The 25,214-nt window shown below is 30.8% G+C and overlaps 1 protein-coding gene across 1 annotated transcript in view; it reads left to right on the top strand.

Annotated features, from left to right (window-relative positions):
• LOC126776331 (PAS domain-containing protein cky-1-like) overlaps positions 1 to 25,214 on the top strand; it is a 123,868-nt gene that overhangs the window by 73,147 nt on the left and 25,507 nt on the right. The window contains exons 6-7 of the mRNA XM_050498786.1: positions 8,283 to 8,456; positions 24,849 to 25,033. Coding sequence (XP_050354743.1) covers positions 8,283 to 8,456; positions 24,849 to 25,033 — 359 coding nt within the window. The remainder of the gene's footprint in view (positions 1 to 8,282; positions 8,457 to 24,848; positions 25,034 to 25,214) is intronic.

Here is a 25,214-nt window from a genome sequence, read left to right as displayed (position 1 = left end):
CTTAATATATATATATATATATATATATATATATTCGTAAAAATATTGATGAACGGCTCCGACGTGTCATTTAAGACAAGAAATACACTAGATAGATTCGTCCGTATTGGTCTTATAGTAATTATCTCCAGGTTATAAACCGTTAGTCCGTTAGTAAGTTAAGTATATTAAATCTGTTTATTTTATTTTAATTAATCTTAATAAATAAATTATTACTTAAAGAATAGTTCACATAGAACTTGAGTTAGAATCAAATATTGCATATTCCTGCAATATCGAGTTCGATTTGTTACTTCTACGAGAGTTCTTTGTATAATTTTAATTGATTATGTTGCATTCATAAATTATTTGGTAATGACATTAGATCAATTGATATTAAAAGTCTCAATCCCAAAGTTTAACTATGAGCTATTTTAACGGTATTTATGTACATATATATATAATATATACCGTTATGTTATATAGAATAATAGTTAAAGTTATTTTTCTTTAAATATTTGAATGATAAAGTTATTGACTGTATCTATAAGGGCTGCAATCACTTTTTCAAGATATAACGGTAAAGTAATTACAATATGAAGGTATGCATTATATAATGTACAAATTATATTAATATATATAAATTATTTAATGTCATTACCAAATAAAAAGATCAATGTTGATATTAAAAATCTCAATCCCATAGTTTAGCTATCGGCCATTTTCCCACGATCCCGTTCTTATAAGCCCCGTAATGTAATGATCGATTCCAATCATTATTATCTTACTAAATTAACTTTCAACTCTAATTCAAAAGCAATAAGACACAATTTCCTTTAACTTTCCCCGAAACGCCTAAGCAATATTTTATTGTTATTTCGCAATTAAGATTAATGATAAGATTTTAGAGGTAATAAGTACTTAATCCAAATATCCAGTTAAAAACAATGCAGCGTCGTTAATACGGCGTTTAAAGATGAAAATTACTGTGTGGGCGTGTCCCATTAGAAGTTGCTTTATATTGCTCATAGTAAAGGCCTGAATTATATACACTAAAATTATTTATTATACCAATCTGAAATAAATGTTGACATTTTATTTGAGTTATGGCATTTATAAATGCTATACCATGATCGTGCCATTTTGAGATTTTGAGAAACGTTATTTAACAAGAAAAAATATTAGGTGTGAGTATTAATACAGTTACAATTATTTTTTACATAACTTTAAAATTATATGCTTTAGTATTTATTTATTTATTTCAGCTTCATAGTTCAAGTAATTATGAGATATCAAAAATAATCTCGAGATTGACAGATAGACTTGTGATTCAATTTTCAGATTAAAAATGGAACGCTAAAAAGGTTATTTCCATTATATATTTTTTTATATTCAAATATTTTGTTATATTTTAATAACGACGAGTTCTTGAAAGGAAGTCGCGTCTTAGTAAACGTAAAAGAGGACGTCCTCTGGCTCGGTGGAGTGACGAATAAAGAAAAATTGAGAGAAGCCGAAGATTGGCCTCAGTAGCGTGCTCTAGGTAAGGCCAATACCCAATAGAGGACGAACATGAGCTGAAGATGATGATGATTTTGATCACCTTTAATATAATACCAATACACGATTGATCCACGTATCATGTAGAAAATGTTAGGTAGCGTCTTAAGTCAGGGTATAAGCTATCTCTATTACAAATTTCATCCAAATCCCTCTAACCGTTTTTGAGTGATTAACTAACAAACATCCAAACATATAAACCTTCAAATGTATAATATTAGTAGGTTTCGAAGAGTGGTAACGGTTCTTTTATCGGATGATGCAAAGCCGATAAGACTCCGACATCGAGTTAGACATCCTAATTGCGACTCAAGAACTTTCCTCGCAAGTCCTGAGCCACACACGTTGTTAATCGAGTTATAAACAATAGAACGCGCAATTCAATATGCAAACGAAACAATGTAGTGTACTTCAATGCTCTTTCGTCGCTAACCGTGCCGATTTCTTGATGTAAATCATTAGTACCTTTGTTATTAAACCTCCCAACTAAGAACGATCTACAAATTTAAACAATTACACCCCGATTTCGTCTAATGTTACATAGTAAGAAAGCGGCTGGGAAGTTCTTTCTAAAATGGTTAGTACGTTCAGGCGAAGCATCGCCCGGAGCGATACAAATTTATCATTGTTATTGTGTAACTCTTTTGTATTTCTAAACGTTTGTCTGTTTCCTCGTCAAGTTCTTGGGCCGTAGGTTTTGGTTGTCGATGTATTGTTAAATGCTACTTACTATTCTTGCCCGTATTCATTGTGATTAAATTCATAGTTAATTAAATGTAAGATGAGCTTTTATTTATCATGCTGTATCTATTGCAGTACTTATTAAATTAAATTTGAAGCTTCAAATTAACAAATTTGGTAATCACGATAAATCATAGTTATATGTACTTACTTAGAACATACACAAAATAATATTTAGTGGTAAAAAACAACCAAAGCACGATGGTATCTTCATTTCGTCAAATGTCTTCAACAAAGTCCCCATTTTATTTTTAAAATCTATTAATTTAGTATCCTTATTCTAACTAATATTATGAATGCTAATATTTTCCAATTCATAATTTTCAATCTCTATGGTAGAGACAAACTCTCATAAGAAAGAGTAACTCAATAACTGTATACAGCAACAGCCTGTAAATGTCTTACTGCTGTCTTTCTCCTTTTCCTTTTTGAGGAGAAGGTTTTGCAGCTTATTCCACCACACTGCTCCAATGCGGGTTGGTGCAAAATTTCATCGAAATTAGACACATGTAGGTTTCCTCGCGATGTCTTCCTTCACAGTCAAGCACGATATGAATTATAATCACAAATTAAGCACATGAAAATTCAGTGGTGCTTGCCCGGGCTTGAACCCACGATCATCGGTTAAGATTCACGCGCTCTTACCGCTGGGCCATTTCGACTTTAGTAACTGTATACTATAAGATAATTATTTTAAAGACATTGAATAGGAAAGTACTAGATACTAGTACAAACTTTAAAAAAAAACATTTATAAATTAGGTGCATTACTTGATCCAAGATTATATAGATGACAAAATAACGTATTGAAGTTGATGATTTCCAGGCGGGTGAAAATTGTATCCGATTAGCATACATATGTTATATTTTATTGTTGTATAACAAAACTACAGTTTCTTGTCGATTTTACTTGGTAGAATCTACTTTTCAAACCCGTGGTAGGTTTATATTTTTAATTATTTCAAAGTATATTGTTAATATATGAAGTTCAAATTTAATATAATCATGTAAAATTCAAATGTACTTGTAAGAGCTGAGTAAATAAAGTATATTTCGATTTTATGAGCTAAATAGGACAGCCTTTTAATATTTCCACATAGTATTTCATTGTAGGGAACCAAAGATAACTAGTAATTAATCACATCAACGTTTAGAGAATAATAAATCAATACCAAGACAAACATTAATTTGTAACACAATTAAGGTAGTGATCTCTTTTCGACTATTAATCTACGTATATAATATATCCGGAGGCTTGTTTGTAAGTCCATATGTGTATACCATACATTTGATTGACGAGTGTAATATGTTAATTATTATAAAAAAAACTAACTAAATAAATATTTGTATTAATGATTTATTAGCTGTGAATTGTGAAGTATTTTGTAAGGTCATTAATAAGACATTGAAATATGTTATGGAAAAATGTAATTGTCGGTTGCAAATATATATTTAATTGAGTGTAACTACAAATTGATGTTAAAATTAAAAATATGTACATTGAGTAATATCTTACTAGTTTTTGGCGAAAAAGGAAATACAAAAGTGTGCGTGAATGTACTTCGAATAGGGATATAACTTTTTCGTCTAGAAATCTGAATACTTTTCTTTTATCGAGATAATAAATCTGTGCTAATATTGATAATTTTTCAAGTATCTCTGTCTGTAACGCTTTCACGGGTAAACAAATTTAGCGATTTTGATGAAGCTTGAATCCCAAGAAGGACATAGGCATAGGTTTTATACCTAATACCTAACCCCTCTCCCTAACACGGCAAACAAAGAAAGCCGCAGTCGAAAACTAGTTTCCTATAGAAACATGTAAAGCTCCTAGAGGCTTTTTCTCTAAGTGTCTGATGATGAGTTAAAATATAATATGTGGAATTCACACACACACACTTACGCATGAATGCGCGAAAAACATTTCATTTCCATCCTTTAATGATATAAGTTCAACAAATACTAAAATTCGTTCTAAATTTGAAATTTTTATCTATCTTTGTTAACAATGGAACAGTCTGCGGTGGGCCCATCGTATTTATCTCTATATCGGCGTATTCCTATATTTCGTTATATTCAATTGATTCCGCAGTATTGTAGTCTCAATAGTTGAGTCCGTTAGTTCAACATTCAGATGTTCCGATAGACATGATTGCTCTCAGATCATCTTGTTTCTGATTGTGAAATTTTTGTATTACCGGTTGTTCTCTGTTAATATAACGGTATCAATACTAAAATCGATTTAATCCTTCGTAATTAATCGAATGAATTTAATGTTATCTAGTTTTTGATCTTTAATATATATGAAAAAAAAACAATATATAATATATTTTTATTTTAAAAACTTTACAATTTTTTTCATATAACATGAGGCACCCTTAGGACGCACGGAATCTGAGAAGATTCTGCCTTTTAAGGTTCGCAACTTCCGGTTGAGTATTTTAAGATTTGCCCCTGGTGACGCCATTTTCGCTAACAGTAAACAATATTAACAATACTTTCAGAAAAAAAATGTAAGCAACCTACATTTATAATATTTGATATTGAAGTACCTTACTTGAATGTAATATCAAATGGTTTAATTATTGTGTGTACATGAAAATAGCCTTAGGTCACAAAAACATGAAATAGTTACGATTTGTAACTTAAATTTACGATATGATTACAAAGTTATATTTATCGTAATTTATATCACTAGTTGTTACAACAATAATATATCAATATTCATATAACAATCACATTAATACGTATGCAATAAATACTTTACATCATAATCAAAATACAGGTAATTCAAGTAAACCTTACTTACCTACCTACGCTTAGTCTAAGCGCTTTTGAGACGCTTATGGGTGAGGGTGACCATTTACCATCATGTGGAGCATTTGCCCATGAGTGGTTCTTGCTCTGGTGAACTCGGAATCATCTGTTAAACTTGTCTTCTAAGCACTGGGCCGTCACTGTATTTGTCAAAAATCTATATCAATTATAGAATAACAAAATAATAATGTTAAATTCATAATATCATGGTGATCGCTTAAACCATATTAAATTGATGTACTGCAGCATCCTCTTGTGGCGAGCTGTAACAAAGTAAATAGTACAAAAATTTTCTCTAACAAAAAAGTACATACATATGTCCAAGTTTCCGTAGTGATCGATCAAACAGTATCAAAGTCTATTAACTTCAAGCAGATAAACTAACATACATTTATATACTATATACTCGACTGCCTCGTTCGTCTAGTGGCTTGATGTAAGACTGCAGACCCGGAGGTCCGGGGTTGAATTCCCAGATCGGGCCAATAAAAAGTTGTTGGATTTTTCCGTCAGAAAATTCTCAGTAGCAGCCCGGAGTCTGGAAGTTGGAAGTGTGTACACTCCCGTGCCTCGGAAAGCATGTAAAGCCGTTGGTCCTGCGCCTGAACACTTTCCGGCCATGTTGGATTGCCGTCCCATCGGATTATGAGAGTTAGGGAATAGACAGTGCACCTGTGTTTGTACACACACTTGTAAACTATAATATCTCCTGCGTAATTGGCTAATCTCTCTTGAGATTGGCCGCCGCGGCCGAAATCGGTCTGGTGGACATTATTATTATTATTATATTGAATATATAAGATATTATTAAGCATTACCAGACTTACTTATAAACGTTGTTTAGCGAATTCACTGGTGATAGGGCTTTATGCAAGCTCGTCTGGGTGATACCACCCACTGATCAGATATTCTAGCACAAAACAGCAGTACTTGGTATTGTTGTGTTTCGGTTTGAAGCATGAGTGAGCCAGTGTAATTACAGACACAAGGGACTTAACATCTTCGTTCCCAAGATTGGTAGCGCATTGGCGATGTAAGCGATGGTTTACATTTCTTACAATTCCAATGCCTATGGGCGTTGGTGACCACTTACCATCAGGTGGCTCATATGCTCATCCACCTACCTATTCTATAAAAAAAGTGATTAGTTAAACTATACTGTTTCTTCTTTCAATGTCAAATTAAAATTATCAGCAAGAGCGAAATCAGTGTTCACTTAACAGTTTATAAGTAAGGCCGTATTAACATAATATGTCGATTCGCTGCAATAATGCATGTTTTGTTTATGATTACGTACAAGATAATCGTAGTGTAAAAATGCCACGGGCTATTGATTATAGCTTTGTCAATTGAGTCTGAAATATTCAATTATCTTACATTAAATCAACCGCGAGCGAGAATTTAAAATTAAATGTTTAACAACGTAAATGTATACTTTATATTCATATTCATATTAAATAAGTGAGCAATTATAAAAATTATTAATGTTTTTTATTAACAAAGTTATTATAAATTAAAATATTTTTTTTTATCTATGTTTGCAAGAAACTAATTTTAACAATAAACGATTCCTATAAATCTTCCTTCATACATTATCTCACAGTTCATAGAGAAATTATTCTAACATTTAACCTTATAACAGTGGTTTTATTTACATTTTCGTTGAACGTCAGAGCCCCCGAGCGGCGTGGGCGGCATCGGCACAAGCGCACAATTATGTCTTAACGGAGCGCTCGCGACAGGTGGGCGGGGCGCTATGACGCTGACGTCAGATAGGGTCGCCAACGTCATAAATTAATATTACGACCACACGTGATTCAAATTAAAGTACGTTTTACACTGTTAAAGAAAATATCGAAATATGTGTACGTATTTCTTTCATTTTATTATTATTTTATTTGTAATAGAATATATACGGAATAGACTATATATGTACTGAAAGTTTTTCTTAAGCAACCACAATACATAAATTCAACTTAATAATTTAAATATAGTTAAAAAATAACTTCGGAACTCATAATTATTCATTTAAATAAATTAAATTAGGTTTTATATTATACGTGGTAAAAATAAATATTTAGTAGATATATAATTTTAAAATATATAATCTAGAGTATAAACTCACCAGCCCTAACATTAAAACGCAACTCTAGAAAATTTTCTTTGGGTTGCATGAGAACTATGATTTAATTAAACTTAATAATGCAGACCTAGGTTAATTGAAAATGTTTATTATAATGCAGAAAACAAAGGGAATATGCAACGATTTTATTAACCCTGTCCGACTGAAGACCAAGCTGTTCACTAAAAGGAAAGAACCTAGTAATTATAACGGATATTTACTAGAAATAATGCCTTAGAGTATAAATAATAACACTAGACTATTATTTATTAGTCTTGCAGTTTTATTTGCGTAATTAAATGAATTTTCATGTTTCTCGCTTAACTCATTTCTTAATTTATACATACAGGAATTAAACAGTTTACATTCGTATTTTATCATAAGTGTATTCATATTTAACAACCGTGGCGATTACTTAATAATACTAAATCCTACTTTATCGATTAGCTTAGTTCGCTAATTAATAAAGACAAAAATAAAGTCGTGAGTAAGACTGAATTACATATCTTATAGCGATATTGAGCTTAGTTTCATTATTAACTATTTTTAATAATGAAACTAACCTTGTATTAAAAAAAGATAAAAAACCGAACAACAAAAAAGAAAGTATATACGAACGAAATTCCGAGAACTGTCAAAATAGTTTGTGTGAAATATAAAATAAAACAAAAGATTGGGTAGAGGTAAATAATTGCGGAAACTGAGCAAGAGGTCGCCGCCGCAGACTTAAAGCAAACGCTTTTATTTTTAAAGAGGCTTATACTTAGCGAGATTGCATCGACATTTTCATCAGTGTGCCGACCGCAGGAGTATTATTTTAATCGTGGACTGGCACCTATGGAACCTCTGCTATGTCTGCTTTTAAGAACTTTTTATAATAACGCGACGGCCACGATTCGACTACACCAAATGAAATTGAAAAAAATATGTAACAATACAATTGGAATCTACATAAAGTTGTGTAAAAGTTCTAATCAATAAAACGAATATTAACCTGACTCCTAATCCAATTCCTAACTACATTTACATAAACCCTATGTTAATTGTTATGTATTTTTACGTAGGAGGACCTTTTAATTCACGGCGACAGTGTATACGACGTGATCGACAAACAAGACCAGCAGGCCGTTAGGTCGGAGTTGTCGAGAGCTCCAACCGATGGCGAAGACAGAGTATTCTTGTGCCGTATGAATGTTGCGAGGAATGCCCGAAGACAGATGCGATTTGGAGATCAAAAGGTATGGAATTCTTATGTATAATAGTTAATTTAACATTAGATTGATATAGGTGATATAATTGTTTCTTTTTAGAATAACGGGTACATAGCATAATTGTTTTATTTTTTAGTTTATATCAGATTAAAATATTTAAGTGAATAATGAGAGTCATTTATATTGACTATCTTTCGGTCTGAATAAGATTCAGATTCAGTTCACACACGCAACCGTAAATATTGAAAGGCAAAGTTAATCAGTCTAACCTCCGCGGCTATTATACCAACATTTATTATTATAGATTTATTAAACGAGACCATTTCAGTAACGTGTTTTTCAAATACTTCACAAATAATATTACCATCAAAGAACAAATGTTCAAAATACAAATATTCGACCCGAAATAAAATCAATCTCGAAATACTTAGCGGAGTCAACCATATCTGTCACTATATACGACATTATAATTTGAAACATCTGTAAATGTATATTAATGCGTTAAATTTCATCAATATATCGTTGTTAACAACTTTTTTTAATTGTTTTTATCGTAAAATATATGCCTATCAAAAGTTAAGTGCTTTACCAGAAAAAAAATAATTACATCAATCATATTTTTAAAAGTCTTAATTGATTGCGAGGTATGAAAAAATATATCTACACTTCGAATATTAATTAATACATTAAAATTTATACACCAATATATTGAAACTTCATGATGTCTGTCCGTTCAAACGCTCGTTAGAAATTATAACGTCACTCAAACATTGGTTCCGTCGAGATGATATTTTAAATGAAATTGATGAGATCATAATTAACAGGTTACTTTCAAATCGCTTAAGTTAATGAAATTGTGCTTGAAGCCGCATCAGATTCCGTTAATTTTTTTTCTTACTGATTAACTACTTACTTTATACTGCTGGTGCTATAATAATAAAATATATCTAAAAGTGGTCTACACTTCTGATGACAATAACTTAACTCCTGGGTGCAATACCATAGAACGATTGTATTATTTCATGTATAATGAATTACGACGTATTATTTTTTTACTAATTATGTTCTTTAATTGTTGTTGCCCGTTGTACTGCCCGTTGATATTAAAACGAATTAGTTAATAATAATACACTGTTGTTTGCTCAAACACTTCCTCGTTTATCTTCTTTATTTGATATATAAAAAAAATTCTGTGATCCCCAATACCAAGTATAATAAAAAGGTCAATTTGATAGGCATCAATATATTGGAGTTATTATACGTAATTGAATACTTATGTTAGAAAGTGATGGTGTGAAGTTTGACCAGTTTTCTGTAATTATACTCCGAGGGTCGTAAGCCTTTGATGATTCGTAATCAGCTTAATGTGTTTCGTAGCGAATATTGTAATAAAATACCATGTTATTAAATTGTATTAGAAATATTTTATAACGTTCTCTCCTAAAGTGATAGTTCGTAAAAATACAAATTAATTAAACTTTTTGCCCGTGATTATGTAGGTACATCTGTAAAGGCTTTACGTATAAAAATTGCTACGGGGTATGCTGTGTCTTCTTCTTTCAAATGTCAAATCAGTGATGACAAAAAGGGAGAGATATAGATACTGATAGTAAGGCTTTGTGCAAGCTCGTCTGGGTAGGTACCACCCACTCATCAGATATTCTACCGCAAAACAGCAGTACTTGGTATTGTTGTGTTCCGGTTTGAAGGGTGAGTGAGCCAGTGTAATTACAGGCACAAGGGACATAAAATCTTAGTTCCCAAGGTTGGTGGTGCATTGGATATGTAAGCGATGGTTGACATTTCTTACAATGCCAATGTCTAAGGGCGTTGGTGACCACTTACCATCAGGTGGTCCATATGCTCGTCCGTCTTCCTATTCTATAAAAAAAAATATAAGTGTTTAACTTATATCAGCTAAACAGCTACAAATATACAGATATATATACCCTAATTTTTATACAATTATCACATACCTATTTATAATTGTTAATATCATAAATATTTAAATAAAACTTTGCCGAATGGTGCACTTAAATAAAAAATAAACCTTGCACATGTTCTAGCGTGTTTTATGGTACACCCACGTTCAATAAGTGGGCTCTAGATATAAGACGAGAGTGCAAAATAACAAACGCTCTCAGTTTCAAGTTTATTGTCTCCAATTAATATTCAAACCGCACGTGCTACTCTGTTAACAGCAGTGTAGACGAGTCTAGTACTCGAACTTTATAATAAATACATATACGGATTTTACCACATAATATTAATATAACCTATTATTTTTACTTATGATATTTATTTTATTAATAAGGAAGCCAACGTTATATACTAAGAAATACATTTTCTTATTGCTTTTATAAAAATATAGTTACAAAATTCTGTTCATTTTCTGACGCTTTTAGTCAAATATATTGCACTCAAAATGTCTAAACTACATTGAAATTGCTAATTTAAATTTTTTGTAGACTTTTTTAAACACGAAAATTAATTAAAATAAATATCTTTACTTTAACGCTGTTTAATCGTATGACTGTTATTGTTTTTAATAAACTCAATACAAAATTCAGTTATTTTTATTAACATAGTACCTACTCTGAATCGAATAAAAGCGACTTCCTCTGTGAGTAAAAAATACAAACATATTGTTATTCGTTGTAGTGAACAATACACACTAAATTTTATGAGAATAAAAAATTAACCGTATTTTAAAACTAAATAAGCATTTTTTGTGTAGTATTCGATTTAGTATCGTATGTTTTTGTTTCTGCGTCTGCGCATCGAATATCATATAGTTTTTGCCGAGCGTTAAATGTCCCACGTTTGCTGGCTAATCGTTTGCATTTATCATCTTAGGTACTCACTACGTGTACAGCAAATTGCTTCAGGGAGACAAACTTTAATTACACGATACTCTGACTCACAGCATCAACAAAGTTAGACGTTCATAAATAGAATTTGATGCTAGAATGAAGATACAGTAATAAAACATAACAAATATAAAACAGGTGACGGACATTAACATTTCAGTATAGGTATTTAAAATTAAAATTAGTCTGTATTAGTCCGTTTCATTTTAAATAAACATAATAATTAAAAACTAGTCTGAACGTGAAACTTCTACTTAAACTATTTACTTATTGTCGCCAGTTCGACTGCAACCTGTTCCACAAATTCAAATTCGAATCCATCAAGATCAATGATTTTGTTTATTGCTAGGTCATTTAAATTTAAAATACGTTTTAAATTTATTACATTATCAAATATTTCCCACCACAGTAGGCGCAAACTTTCAAAACCAGGTTGTTCAAATAAATCGTCGAATTAATTTAATATCATAAGTAAAACGGTTATGAATGTTTTTATTAAAATTTATCCCTTTAAAATGAATGGAGCTGATAAATGCGTTATGATAAATAGATATTGAATAATGGTTACTTTATACGAGCCATTTCATAATCGATTTAATCAGCATAGCAATGAAACTGAGGCAGAGAAATGTCCGCGCTGTTAATGGTGTCTTATCATTACTGGGCTGTCTGATATGGCATTCATTAGACGCTGCTGCAGACCTGGGATCATACACATATTATAAAGAGCAAAGATTTATTTTTACCACACTCTCAATCTGTGGATATTAAACATTTTTATATTTACAATTTTTATATTATCCCTTTTATATATAAATATGATAAAAAGATTAATTAATTACGTATGGTTGTGTATATTTACAACACAACTAATTGTAGATAGTGGAATTAAAATCAAGACACTTGTTGCTTAATCTTAGCCATTCAAGTTTCATTTGAATCTATTACAAAATATACAATGTTTGTACTAATTAGGAAACAGATAATAAAAACAATGGTTGACATTCACAATCAACAGTTACAAAAGTTAAATGTCGTTAAAGGCTTGTAAGTTGTACGTAACTATTAACGTAATCCCATTTAGTCGGGAGTACCTCCTGTATCGCTTGATGAAGTTAAGACGGCCACTAATGAGGCTTATCAAGGACTGGCCGAGATGACACGAGCGATGCCGTACGCGCAATCCCGAAACCGCCTTGTTAGTGCCCAGGTCGTGGATGGAGGGACATTTAGGTACCATAATGCGTTTCACTCGACTACTTTGTTGTATAGAATTTTTTCTCCATTTAAAATTATGCTTTTAGATCAATTTAATACAATTCTGATTTATACGATAAAGATCTATTATCATATGCATATCCTTAAATGCTGAGGTGTGTTCAGAAACTCAATTACTTTTATAAAACTATAGATTATATAAACATGTATGATAAAAAAAGTTTATTTATAAGCTTTTATTACAGATACATTGGTCCATATTTCACTGTATCCTATTTTTAAAAGTACTAGAGTGTTGCTTTTGCTTATTTCAATAGAGGTATAATCTCCTCATTTGTCGAACGCCTTTTAATTCTCCTCGCACAGGACAGATACAAAATACGACAACACGAGAAAACCAAGCTTGCAAGTAAACTAGTTAAAACCATCCATAACATAATATCTATGTTATCCCATTCGGCTTCTACGAACGTCTCTTTATCATTGAGTAATTTAGTGTTAAGTGCACTTTGAGTACGATATTCCGCAAATGGATTTTGGAGTAGCGTATCATTAATATCTTTTGCCAACTGATGGAAAACGGCCTTTCCCAGCCAATCGGCTAAATCGCTCTTGCCCATTTGACGTAGCCTGCGTGATATTCGTTCGTGTGTCTTGTTTTCACCTTGCCATGGTTGAGTTCCGATGCTATAATTGAATAGAAGCTTAATACAAGGAATTTCAGTTGGAACGTTTGCCTCCTCTTCTATTAAATTTGCAGGCATTTCAAAAGAATCATATCTTAGTGATGCTATTAGTATACGGCAATCGTTTTGAGATAAATGACCGGCAATATGTTTTATATGTTCGTCACTTATGTCAAGAACACATTTCGTGTATGATAACAGGCAAAAATATCTTAATACCTGTATCGTAAACATCAAAAAATCCAATCTAAAATATGATGTACGGAAAATTGTGTGGATAAAATACTATTAAAAAAAATCAAATACATAAAAACAAGGATATGAATTAGACAAATAACTAATTAAATACCTTTTATCTTTTGATTAATGCTGAATTATTATTGTTTTAATTTTTTGCTTCTTTTAATTGCGTAATATATATTTGATTGTCAAATAATAATTACAGATTATTAAAAGGTTAATTAATTTTTTTATTATCAAATATATATAAAGACTTTTTATGCATATTTTTTATAGTCACAGTTGTTTGAATATGTTTGTATCATTAAATAAAAACGTATGTACGATGCAATACACTAAGAAGAAAAAACTCTTTTTAACAATTAAAACATATACAGCAAGTTTTTTTGTGTTTAAGTAAGTAATTACAGCTTTATTTATATACTTGTACTAGTATAAAATAATTTATGTATTTTTTGTTACAATTTAAACCCTTTTTAACACTAAAATAAAAAGCTAATACGTTTTAGTATAAATTAAAATTAATTGAATGAACTATGTAATTAATCAAAATAATTTTTTGCCTTAATCAATTACAACAAAATTTAACTAACATCACCTACTTACATAGACTACCGTCACAAGCCATCGATCACACGACCACAGGAAATCTAACCACATTTGCACTTATTGGTTAATTTACAAGCAAATATAGATCTTAATGTGAAAGAATAAGGGTGTTTAAAGCATCAAATGATGAACCAACGTTGGTTATTAGTGAGAGAATAATCCATTTCTGTATGGCACATAAGTCTAATCGAAGCACATTCCAACGTACAAAACATCACAAACGTTAAGCATCATTATACAATGACAAAAGAAACTTGTGCAACTGCTTGAAATGTATCTATTTGTAGAGTCAGCAGAAAAAGTTTTAATTTTTTTATTTGTAATGCACGAACTGCCATGGCTGTTATTTTGTTGACTTAAATGTTACAGATATAAAGTAAATAACACGTTGATTACTATGTCTACTAGTTGACTTAAACGACTACAGATCTTGATGTTCTTATTTCCAATCTCGGGTTAGACCTATAGGAGGTTAGTGAGTCGCCAGTATTACACTCTGATGTTTCGGAAAACACGTAATGCCGTCGTTGTTCTACGCTGGTTTACTCACTGGTCAAACTGCATAGCCATCTCACCACGTTATGAGATAGAGAGAGAGAGAGAGGAAAGAGAAAGAGGAAAGAAAGAGCATTTTCGCACTAAAATGTCATTTGCGCAGACTTAAATGTTAATTCCTGAGGCTGAAACTCCATCACAATTATGTTATTATTCAACGTGGTTATAACTAAATATTTAATGTAAAAAGTGTATTATATTAAACTATGTTGTACCCTTTATTGGTTTAGAGAAACTCGCTTAAAATAAAAATACAAAATTTAACGCACACATACAACAGATGTTAACTTCACCTACTATAATTATAAGCTTTTAAAAATATTTTTATCTTATATTTTCTGCTGCAAACGGTACAGCGATCGGTTTCAGTGTACTAATCTTATTCCATATTACAATAACGGCTCGGATCGTACAGAGGAAAACATTCCTATCTATTCAACCAATAACACGGTATGCATATATCTGTACTTAGACTAAACTAAACATAAATGTTTAGTTTTAAAATGGAAAACACTTATTAACCCCAACTTTACTTATCTAAATATTGCAGCTTTACAATGCTAAGTTATATACATTCAATTCACAATTATCGCATTAATATCGTTTAATTTTATTATATTTACAAAATCTTCTTGCATTTTTACTTTAGTTAATAAGCACAATGTTTATAAAATATTTTCTTACAAAATAAAAATAAAAACTGTCGAGTGTGTTAATAAAAATAACCTAAAGCAAATATGAAAGGTCGAAAGAATATTAACAGCGTATTCAGAGGCTCGTCATCGATCTTTATAAACGGTATAATGGATCATTCAGTATTTTGTTGAATTGACAATATTGTTGTAATTTAGAAGTCTTGTATGCGAGATACAACATAGGATTATGTTGATTTATGTCTTTCACTTTTTAACCTTAAGATTTGGAATATGAATTATAAGTCCTTCAAAGCTTAAAGCATCAATAGCTAAATGGTATTCAGCCTGCTGGGAGATAAGTATGGTAAAAAAGTAGCTAGTTAGATTCTGAAACTTTGAATTACACCGTGGTTTATCTATTATGTATAAAATATTTTCCACTCATGGCTTCGCTTGCGTGAGGCGGGAAGGACAGAGCATAGCAACCCTATGTCTTTTTCTATACCTTTGAAAACGTTTATTTGCTTTAATGATGATCGGTTGTATAGTTAAGACATAAAAGCGTAACTATTTGTTAGTTACTACTACTACTGCTACTAGTTGTGAGCAAACTCACTTTCCCATTTAAAATACTGTAAATATAGGTTCATGTCTTTACTCATTTAATTATTAAGATGACTAAATTAAATAATTACATTGTTTATGAAAACTGTGATATGTATATCATTTATTGATTGAATTCGTCATAAAAATGACCAATGTGATAATCTCTATGCAATAGTCAAACAAAACCAATATCTAGTATTTTTGTTTGTCAATAATTGGAAATACCTACAGAAATATGATTACAACAAATAATCTAGCTTGCTTGGAAACACTACTGTTAATTTAATACCAAATTAAAAGCCGAATGATTAGATGACTCAGACACGTGCAAAACAAAAAAATAAACTACAACATCTCAAAAACTTAAAAGATTACCAGTGAAGAAAAAATGTAAAAATGTAATGTTCAAAATCCGAACAAATGGTGTCGAAGAAATCAGAAGATAAATCATATGTGTTTCGTAAACTAATTACAGTCAATTCGTACGAATAATATAATACATGTAACTTTACAATATTTTTGATGGATACATTCATACAAAATTTTATAAAAAAATATCTAAAAAGCAATCGATCACATCACCTCCTAAATGAAATAAATGTTTCACAACGTAACCTAACCTTCGATGCCATATCGTAATTAAAGAAGACGGTACAATTACCGTAGTTTATAGATACCTCTAATTATATGTATTTGATGTTTTCTATACGCTGTGACGAAAGAAGCCTCATTGAGACGGTCATTATTTGAATTAATATATCTACGTGTCGGTTCGGAGGTTCTGTGAAATTATAACTTGATTTTTATAGCGTCCGTGAGAACAAGAATAAATAATATGTCTCTGTATATATTGAATAGCCTAATTCATCCATTCGAAATTGCGTGCTATCGATATATTAAACGGTCTGAACTCTGAAATCATTTTTTTTTTTCATTGGAAACGTGTGTGAAGTTAGCCGCAAAAACATTTGACGTCTACTTGTAGTCATGTATTCGTTTCTCTACTCACTGGCTTAAAACAATTAATATTTTGTTTCATTTAAATAAAACATTTTTTTAAATGGATGCTAAATTATGACATAAATATTTAAGGCCATTAGAATCAATTAAGCTAGAAAGTTTAAACGTACACCGCCAGTAATTGGGTTGATGTAACTAAATAGAGCCTTGGAAATACTACTGCAATTGTCTTAATGTTTATTTTACTGTATACGCTATAATATTTCAAAATAATATACCGTACAAATATTTAATAGTTCAATATTTACGTTTTAATGGGCAGTTTTATTTTAATGAAACAATTTTTTATTTCTTACCAAAACAATTTTTATGACAAATAAATATAAATAAAAATCAAAATATACTTTAGTTAAACAGTTATTTTATAAGATTATTCAAATGTAAAGTTACCTAAGGTAAAAAACTAACCGGCAGTAAACTCCGAAAGGAGTTTCTTAAAGTACTAAATACACAGGAAATTCAAGAAACAATACCACTAATCTATAGCAATATTATAAATAATAGCGAATATCTTCAGTTTATCAATTTCACGGCTAAATCACTGAACCGATTTTGATGAAATTTTGTACGCAGCAAGCTTGAACCCCAAGGACATAGGCTACTTTTACCTAAAACCTGAGTCCACGCAGGCGAAGCTGTGGGCGGAAACCAGTTACAAAATAAATTTTCTTTTTTAACCAATACGATGATATTGATTGGAATACAGAAATATACAAGTACAAATAAATATAAGTAATCACTCGTATTAAGATTGCTTAAATCATATTTAATTTGCATTCATCCAAAATATTTTATCGTTACGCCAAGAGATATTAAATTACTTTACTCTGATAGAAGAAGAACAGGACATAACTATTTTGACAAAACAGTTTTGCCTTGAGAATTAATTATAGGTGCTACTTAGAAAATCCTTAAAATTTGCCTGATTAAGTTAAGGTTTTTTAATTAAAATATATATATATATATATATATATATAGGGCGTAACCCTGGGGCCGTGGATGCGTGAGGTGGGGGCCTCGCGTGTCCTATTTCAGACGGCCCTGTGGAGGACGGCAGCCGGCATGGCCTCGCGCTGCCGTACGCACTAGCGAAGAGTGCGAGGGGGCTTATTCGCCCTCTGATAAGAGCTCCGCCGAGCCACGAGTGAAGCAAAGTACGGGAGAGGCCGCGGATGCGTTATATCAACACGATCTCGCAGCCTCTCCGATCCGTGCTGAGGACGGCCATCGCAGTGGTTTTAGTGGGTAAGAATCCCCACATAACCCGGTTCCACCCCCATAGGACCCGAGTACCTTTCTGAAGGTTTCTACTGCGAGAAAAAAAAGGTTTTCTAATTAATAAGATAATCTATAATATAATATAATAAATTAGAAGAAATCAATAATTTTGAACGAGGTAATTGAATGATGCAACTAATACTATGTAGGAGTAACCAACCATTTTATGATCCCAGTACTTAAATGCGAGCATCTGAAATTCACACCATAGCATCCTGTGCATGTCTTATTTAAATTAAGGCGCTCGCACATTTTATGCGGCAAAAACATTCAGTGTGGCGTCGTTAGGGCAGTCCGAGATGCATTTATTTATGAAATGTAAATTCATCTGATTGTAATAACAAAACTGCGAGCCACCGCACTCTATATTAAGATGTTATATTTGCATACTGTATAGTATTGTGGCGACGTGTGACCGTGTGTGTGATTTAATGGGCTTATTTTTCGCTTTGTCAATCGATATTTTGCAGTTTAATGTTCTCGTTATGTGTGTGTGAATAATTGTTTATGGGTTTATATGTGTGTGGGATATATCTACGTGTTAGTATTTTAAAGTAAATAAAGACGATCTGTGTGAGGTATTATACTTATATGTATATAATTGTGCCATCGCTGTTAATAAAGCAACTAATATCGTTAAAGTTATTTATTTAATAACTTTAACAAATAACCAAATAACTTCATACAAAGGTGTAAAACGGTTATTGTACATAATTTAATCTGGAGCGGATGGACAGGCGTAGAATTTAATAAATATATAAAAGACAGAGATATATCACCACTGACAATGGCAATGGCCGAAGGGATAAAAAACGAAATGTTTTGAACGATCGAGTCGTGTTGCTGGTGTGAATTCGGGCAACGCGCGCACGCGCACGCCACGCAGCCATCATGTGACGTCATCACGTCACGACTCTATCACTAAGTTATAAAAAGCAGGGCTTATGCAAGAACTTTATATGAAACTTGATGCAATGTATAGATTTGAATAAATAAATAAAAATATTTGTATAAATTTTCTGTAATTTCTAGATCATTTAATCAAATATGTTTAATTTTATACTTAACATTTTCCTTTGGACGAATAATATATAACTTTAACGGTACTTCATTACTTAGTATATTTTTATCGTAAGTTCGTAAAAACTTACTATATGGTATTTTTTAGAATGACAAAGACAATAAACATTTTTGATAAATATGCGAACAAGACAAAGAGTAATATTTCTCTCATGAATTATGTCTTCGTCTCTCTTGTAACATTAATTCGTATGTAATGGAATATATAGTACGTTCTTTCAGCATTGCATTGAATCAAGTCGATACCATGCGACGTTGAATATATTTAAGACGATAAATAGTTTTTGTATAATAACTAAGCTGCCTCTTAACAACTCAAATGATATATAAAACATAAGATTTTATTTAAATATATAATAATAATTTTACATAATTACATAATCTTAAATACGAAGAACTGCTTTCTTTACTGGATTCATTAAAAAAATATCTACTACAAAAAAGAAATCTCCGGAGAAAAGGTTTTTGATAATAGCTAGAGCCAATATAATTTTCTATAAAAAATATTCTGATATTTAGTTTCGTATTTGCAAAAACGCTCTTTCAAGATGGCGGGCAATGCATGTCAATTACTGACACGAAGTCTTAAATTTAAACTAGGTATATACATTAGCAATTAAATAATCTTCTGGTGCTATCTTTCTTTAATTTAAGGGATGATGGAAAATATATAAATGCTAAATATAAACATTTGAAATTCGCTAATGCTGGTATTGATTTTTACTTTATATTTCTGTAATATTTCATCGCCTAGAATGAGATAAAGACATATAAACCCGCGAATATCAGTTAAGATTCACGCGTTCTAACCACTGGGCGGAAATCTCAGCTTTTAATAATTATTTAAGACATATTAAAATATTTTTGTAGCAATTATATAGCTATGAAAATTTGCATGTATTTACTTAAAACTTAACTACACATAAGCACATTCAATTAACTTTTCTCGTAAGCAAATATAGACATAAAATAACAGTTATTTTATAAAGGCTGTCTAAAAAGACGAATGATTCAGATGATAGGTGTGTCCTGACGTAACAATTCGTGACTTTGGGGCTTTGGCGTGACTGTTTTGACCGAACTTTTTAAACACAACTGTATAGAAAAGGTATTTATCTTATTCAACTTAAAAAAATAAAGACCGTTAGTTATTAATACAAACATTGTAAGTATAATTATAAAGTAGAGATCGCAAACTAATAAACAGTAGAAAGTAAATTTATGATTAATGACGTTGGATAGATGCTATTCTAAACCCATCTAGTAGTAGTGATAGGGGGTAGAATAGCCCACCCATCATATATTTTACCGCAAAACATCAATACTTAAAATCGACTACTTTCATTATAAAAATATACACTAATTATAACTTTTTACTCGATCAATTTAGGTTATTTTATAAATTGTCTAGATGCAAGGAAGTACAATTTGAAAGAAGTATTTGCAATGGCAATAATAGATAAATAAAATTAAAACAACATTTAAATAGAATAACAGTGGTAACAAAATACTAACAACTGCTCCATAAAATCAAAATTATCTTACTTATCTTAAAACCAACGCCTTTCACTAGATAGGCAACACATTAACGACACTATAAACGGCAAAGCGGTACAATTCCGTATTTCGTCGAAGTAAATCTTCATATTTTAAGCGTTTTAATGATCGCCTAAAGTAATCAAATCTTGTGTTTATGTTGATTAAAGTCAAACACAAAATATTATTAGCTGTAAAGCAATGACAAATAGACTGCATTTAAATATTTACAAATAGTCATTAAATGCTTAGATATACGAGTGCTTTCTTATTATAAGCCTCATAAATAAATAACATTTATATTATTTTATTCATTAATAATTAATGTCAGCGAAAAATAATTGTTTTTATATATTTTTATTAATTACACCTGTAATACAGTACACCAATTTTGCAGAGATAAATCTAAGAAACACAACAGAATAACGCCTTAGTCAAATGAAATATATTTCAACTTAACTTCGTATTATATTGGATTTAACGTGTTCAAAATATAAACACGCAGTTATAACAAGACGTAATGTTCAAATAACAACGAGTTAGAACAAGATCATTCTTCTTACCTTATCTTACCTTACGAATTGTCAAAATCGTCAGATACTATTGTGATGTTGACAACTCACTAGCTTTTATAGTGCGACCGATATAAATTAAATCTTGTTCTAAATGCTATATTACTTCTATTTATATCATTTGCTATAAAGAATGTTAATAATTAAGTTTAAGTTAAAACTTAATCTAAGCATCTCTGGTATAGAGAGTAGCATCAAGTCGATTATACTTTTTAGCGAAAAAATCTCTAAGTCTTCCTCGTATCTATCAATCGTTTCACAATACTAAGACACAAACGAATATAATTTTATTTTTAATTAATTCAAGCTATTCCAGCGCATGTGAAAACCCTTCGTCTTAGTTATCGAGAAAAACGTTTTCCTTTTTTTTACCTTTTAAAACTATAAAAATTTACTTTACAAATATTGAACTATGCTCATTATACGACCAGTTTATTGCCGTATAGTTGATCCTGATCATATTCAAGTGGTCAGAATATGACCTGGTCGGGGGAGTCACGACTGTCATATGGAAGTAGAAAGTGGTTTATTGTTCACCTCTGACTGGACTTCTTACTGATAGATTCAGAGCTCTAAAGATAATAAGTCACGATTGATCGCCCTGCGTTGTCATACCCACTCAATTCTAAATAAGATTGACTGATTAAGATATTGTGTGGGCGATAAGCGATTAAAAAATTCGAAGTGTTTAAATACAATATTTTCTCGACTGATTTAAAAGCTCGTGATGTTGATAACTAATTAAAACGTTTTTATGATACAAATATGATACCAAAAACCTTTTCTCGTTTTGGATAAAAATGAAAATCAAAAGATTCTCAATTGGAATATATTACAAGCAATATAAGCTCCAAATCTTGTCCGCAAAAAAAAAAGGAGAAGAGGCCAGCAGTGGGATATTCACAGGCTGTTACTTACAAGCACTTTGAATAATTATTTTACAAGATTGAATTGAATTTTAATGAGAAATTACTTCCGAGAAAAACTGGCAAGAAAGTGAGAAGTTACTCATGTTATATATCAACTATAAACAATTAAATTATACATTAAGTCCTTTAAGGAAATAATCAAATACTAAATCAACGCTTTTTAATTATCATTAAGGTACATAAATCTTTATTATCTCATATGTAATAATATGCCTTATTTATTTTCAGTAACATTTAAATTTCAATAAAATTTAAAATTATGAGTGGAAGTATTGAAATGCTGAGTCGGAAACTTGATTTTATAAGAGAGTATGAGGCAGACATGACAGGCAAATATAATTATATAATTGAAATCGCGAATTAAAAATGCTTTTGAAGTAGTTAAACTCTTACGCCTTTTGCTTAACTACAACGTTTATATATATTAATATATACATATATCATGATGTTCGATCTAATTATTGATAAAATTAATTTCTAAGAAATAATTTGAATTCAGAACTAACTGTAAATTTAATAATCATTATTTTTTAATTTCACATTTGTAATTTTATTGGCAATATTCAATAACTAATAACCTATTAAATCAAAGCTATAGCAATGTCTTATTCAGCCTGGGCGTTTCATTTGATCCGATATTTCAATGTTTCATATCAGATTATAGCCTCATTACATTTTGTTTTCGTAGGCGGATACACGTTGACGCAACTGTTCATTTCTAGTTATTAATCTTCGAGGGAATCTGAAAATATATCTCGAATGAGATTAGAATTATTGAGTGTTAATTATTATAATTACGGACTCCGCCGCGTTTTGAATTGCTGCCTTCCTTATGAAGTTTTATATTATAGGATTATTCTAACGATACAGAGATACTTGAACTTAGTAACATTAATATGATATCATATTTATGTCGTAGTATTTTAATATATTTTTAACTATCAATATATTTAATTATGTTATAAAAAAATAATCAATAAGGCCTATTGCTCGATAAGGATTTCAGTGATATTTAATAGTATTTAATTAATATAACTATATAAATTGATAGAAAGGAAACTCTACATTCCGAAACCTAGCGCTACCACCACTTTACATTTATATTAATTTTATATTTACATTTTAAATAATTCTGTTTGATGACAATTCAAAAGCGCTTATAGGATCGTACTTAAAATAATATTTTGATTATGATTATTGCCAAATTCCATGAAGTACATTAAATACACATTCGTTTTCTATTAATACCGTGTTAGAATAAAATATCTATTGATAACATCTAACAAAAATAGCTTTAATTTATTATAGACATAATTATTTTAACAATAGACAATAAAGCATTATAGGATTAAAGGTTTAAGTATTGCGTCATTAATAAATAAAAAAACTATTAATGATAATTATTCCTACCAAACGCTGCAAATTGGCGTATTTACTTCACTTAAAATGCAATTCTATAATAGCATTACTTACAACCGATCGTCGGTTGAGAGATTGAGCAACTTACGCATTCAATACAATAAAATGTGTACCAAAGCCACAGTCCCGGATCGAAGATTACCAGTGAGTGGTTGAACTGTGAACTATTGTGTCGAACAACTCTTATATAGCCATTGTTGTTAAAACTCTAAAGAATGTCATAGCACCACGCCTACAGCCTTTGAAGCCAAGCGGTCAGAGTTGAATGCGACAGATGTTAATAAGAATAATTACTTTTTTAAATATGGCCTTCATTTCGTATAGTGCATAGTCTTGAAGACACCAAGATTAGTAATTCCAATTTTAAAAAATACAATTTAATTTCGTCATTACAAACTAACATTTAATTCTGCCTTATTGTTAACACTATGAGTAGGTATATTTTTAAAAATTATAATACCGATAAGTTTTTGCTGAGAGGCACTCGAAATGTATGAATTATAGTAACAAATTTAAATTACTAATATTTTTTGTTTGTTAATATTAAAATCTTGCAACAAATGTTAATTTATTTTGTTAATAAAAAAACATCTTAAAACAAATTAATGATAAACATCTTTACGTCATCTTTATTTCTGTTCATTCTTTACATCCCGTTTGGAACTTGTTGTTTTATCATTTTTGTAATTAAATATAAATCGTAAACACATAATTTGAATATATAATATGTATATTATATATATAGAGAATGCTCAATAACTAATTATTATTATTAACCGCCTCAATGTCTATCAACTTAATTACATTAATCACTTATAGTCAGTAAATTACAATTAAAAAAGTAAACGCCTCCTCGTCCGTAAGGAAACGCCTTGGAGCTCTTACGACTATATACAACGCTATCCTAGTGTGGGTTGGATACATATGTGACAGTTTCATGTGACGCAGGCTAAACACAAATTAAATAAATAAATGATTCCGCAATCTCCGATTAAGATTTGCATGTTTTAACAAATTCATATTTAATTGCTGACATTACGGATATCGCCGTAATGTCAGCAATTAAATATATTTATATTGAGACTTTTAATTTTCCATATAAAAATATTTTAAGGTAATGCGAGAATCCGTTAGCTAAAAATCATATGTTAATTTGTATCTCCCAGGTGGTGTTAGTACGAGGTCACTACGTATCCTATTTACCGCTCTGTAGTCGCAACGAGCCGGTATTCCTCGCAGCCTGCACCCCTCTCGCCATGCCGGAGACGCGAGAGTGCGTTGTTCATGGCGCCACCAATGTGTTCACGACCGTTCACGCTATGGACATGAAGATACTTCATATTGATTCCAAGTAAGTTAAATTGTCTATATTATATTCACTTAATCTTAGGTCTCATAAGTCTAGTGGCAAGCAGACTAAGGCTGAATAAAATTTCTGGCGAATAAAAAGGTTTTACGTGTTCCTGTCAAAAAAATCTTCTATCTTTTTTTGAAGTTGGCAGTGTTAATCGTATCACATTTTAGAAAAAAAG

The sequence above is a fragment of the Nymphalis io genome, chromosome 20 (genome assembly GCF_905147045.1).
Source record: "Nymphalis io chromosome 20, ilAglIoxx1.1, whole genome shotgun sequence".
Classification (NCBI taxonomy): domain Eukaryota; kingdom Metazoa; phylum Arthropoda; class Insecta; order Lepidoptera; family Nymphalidae; genus Nymphalis; species Nymphalis io.
Note: the sequence above shows the minus strand (reverse complement) of the source record. Positions and strands in the feature narration are given on the sequence as shown.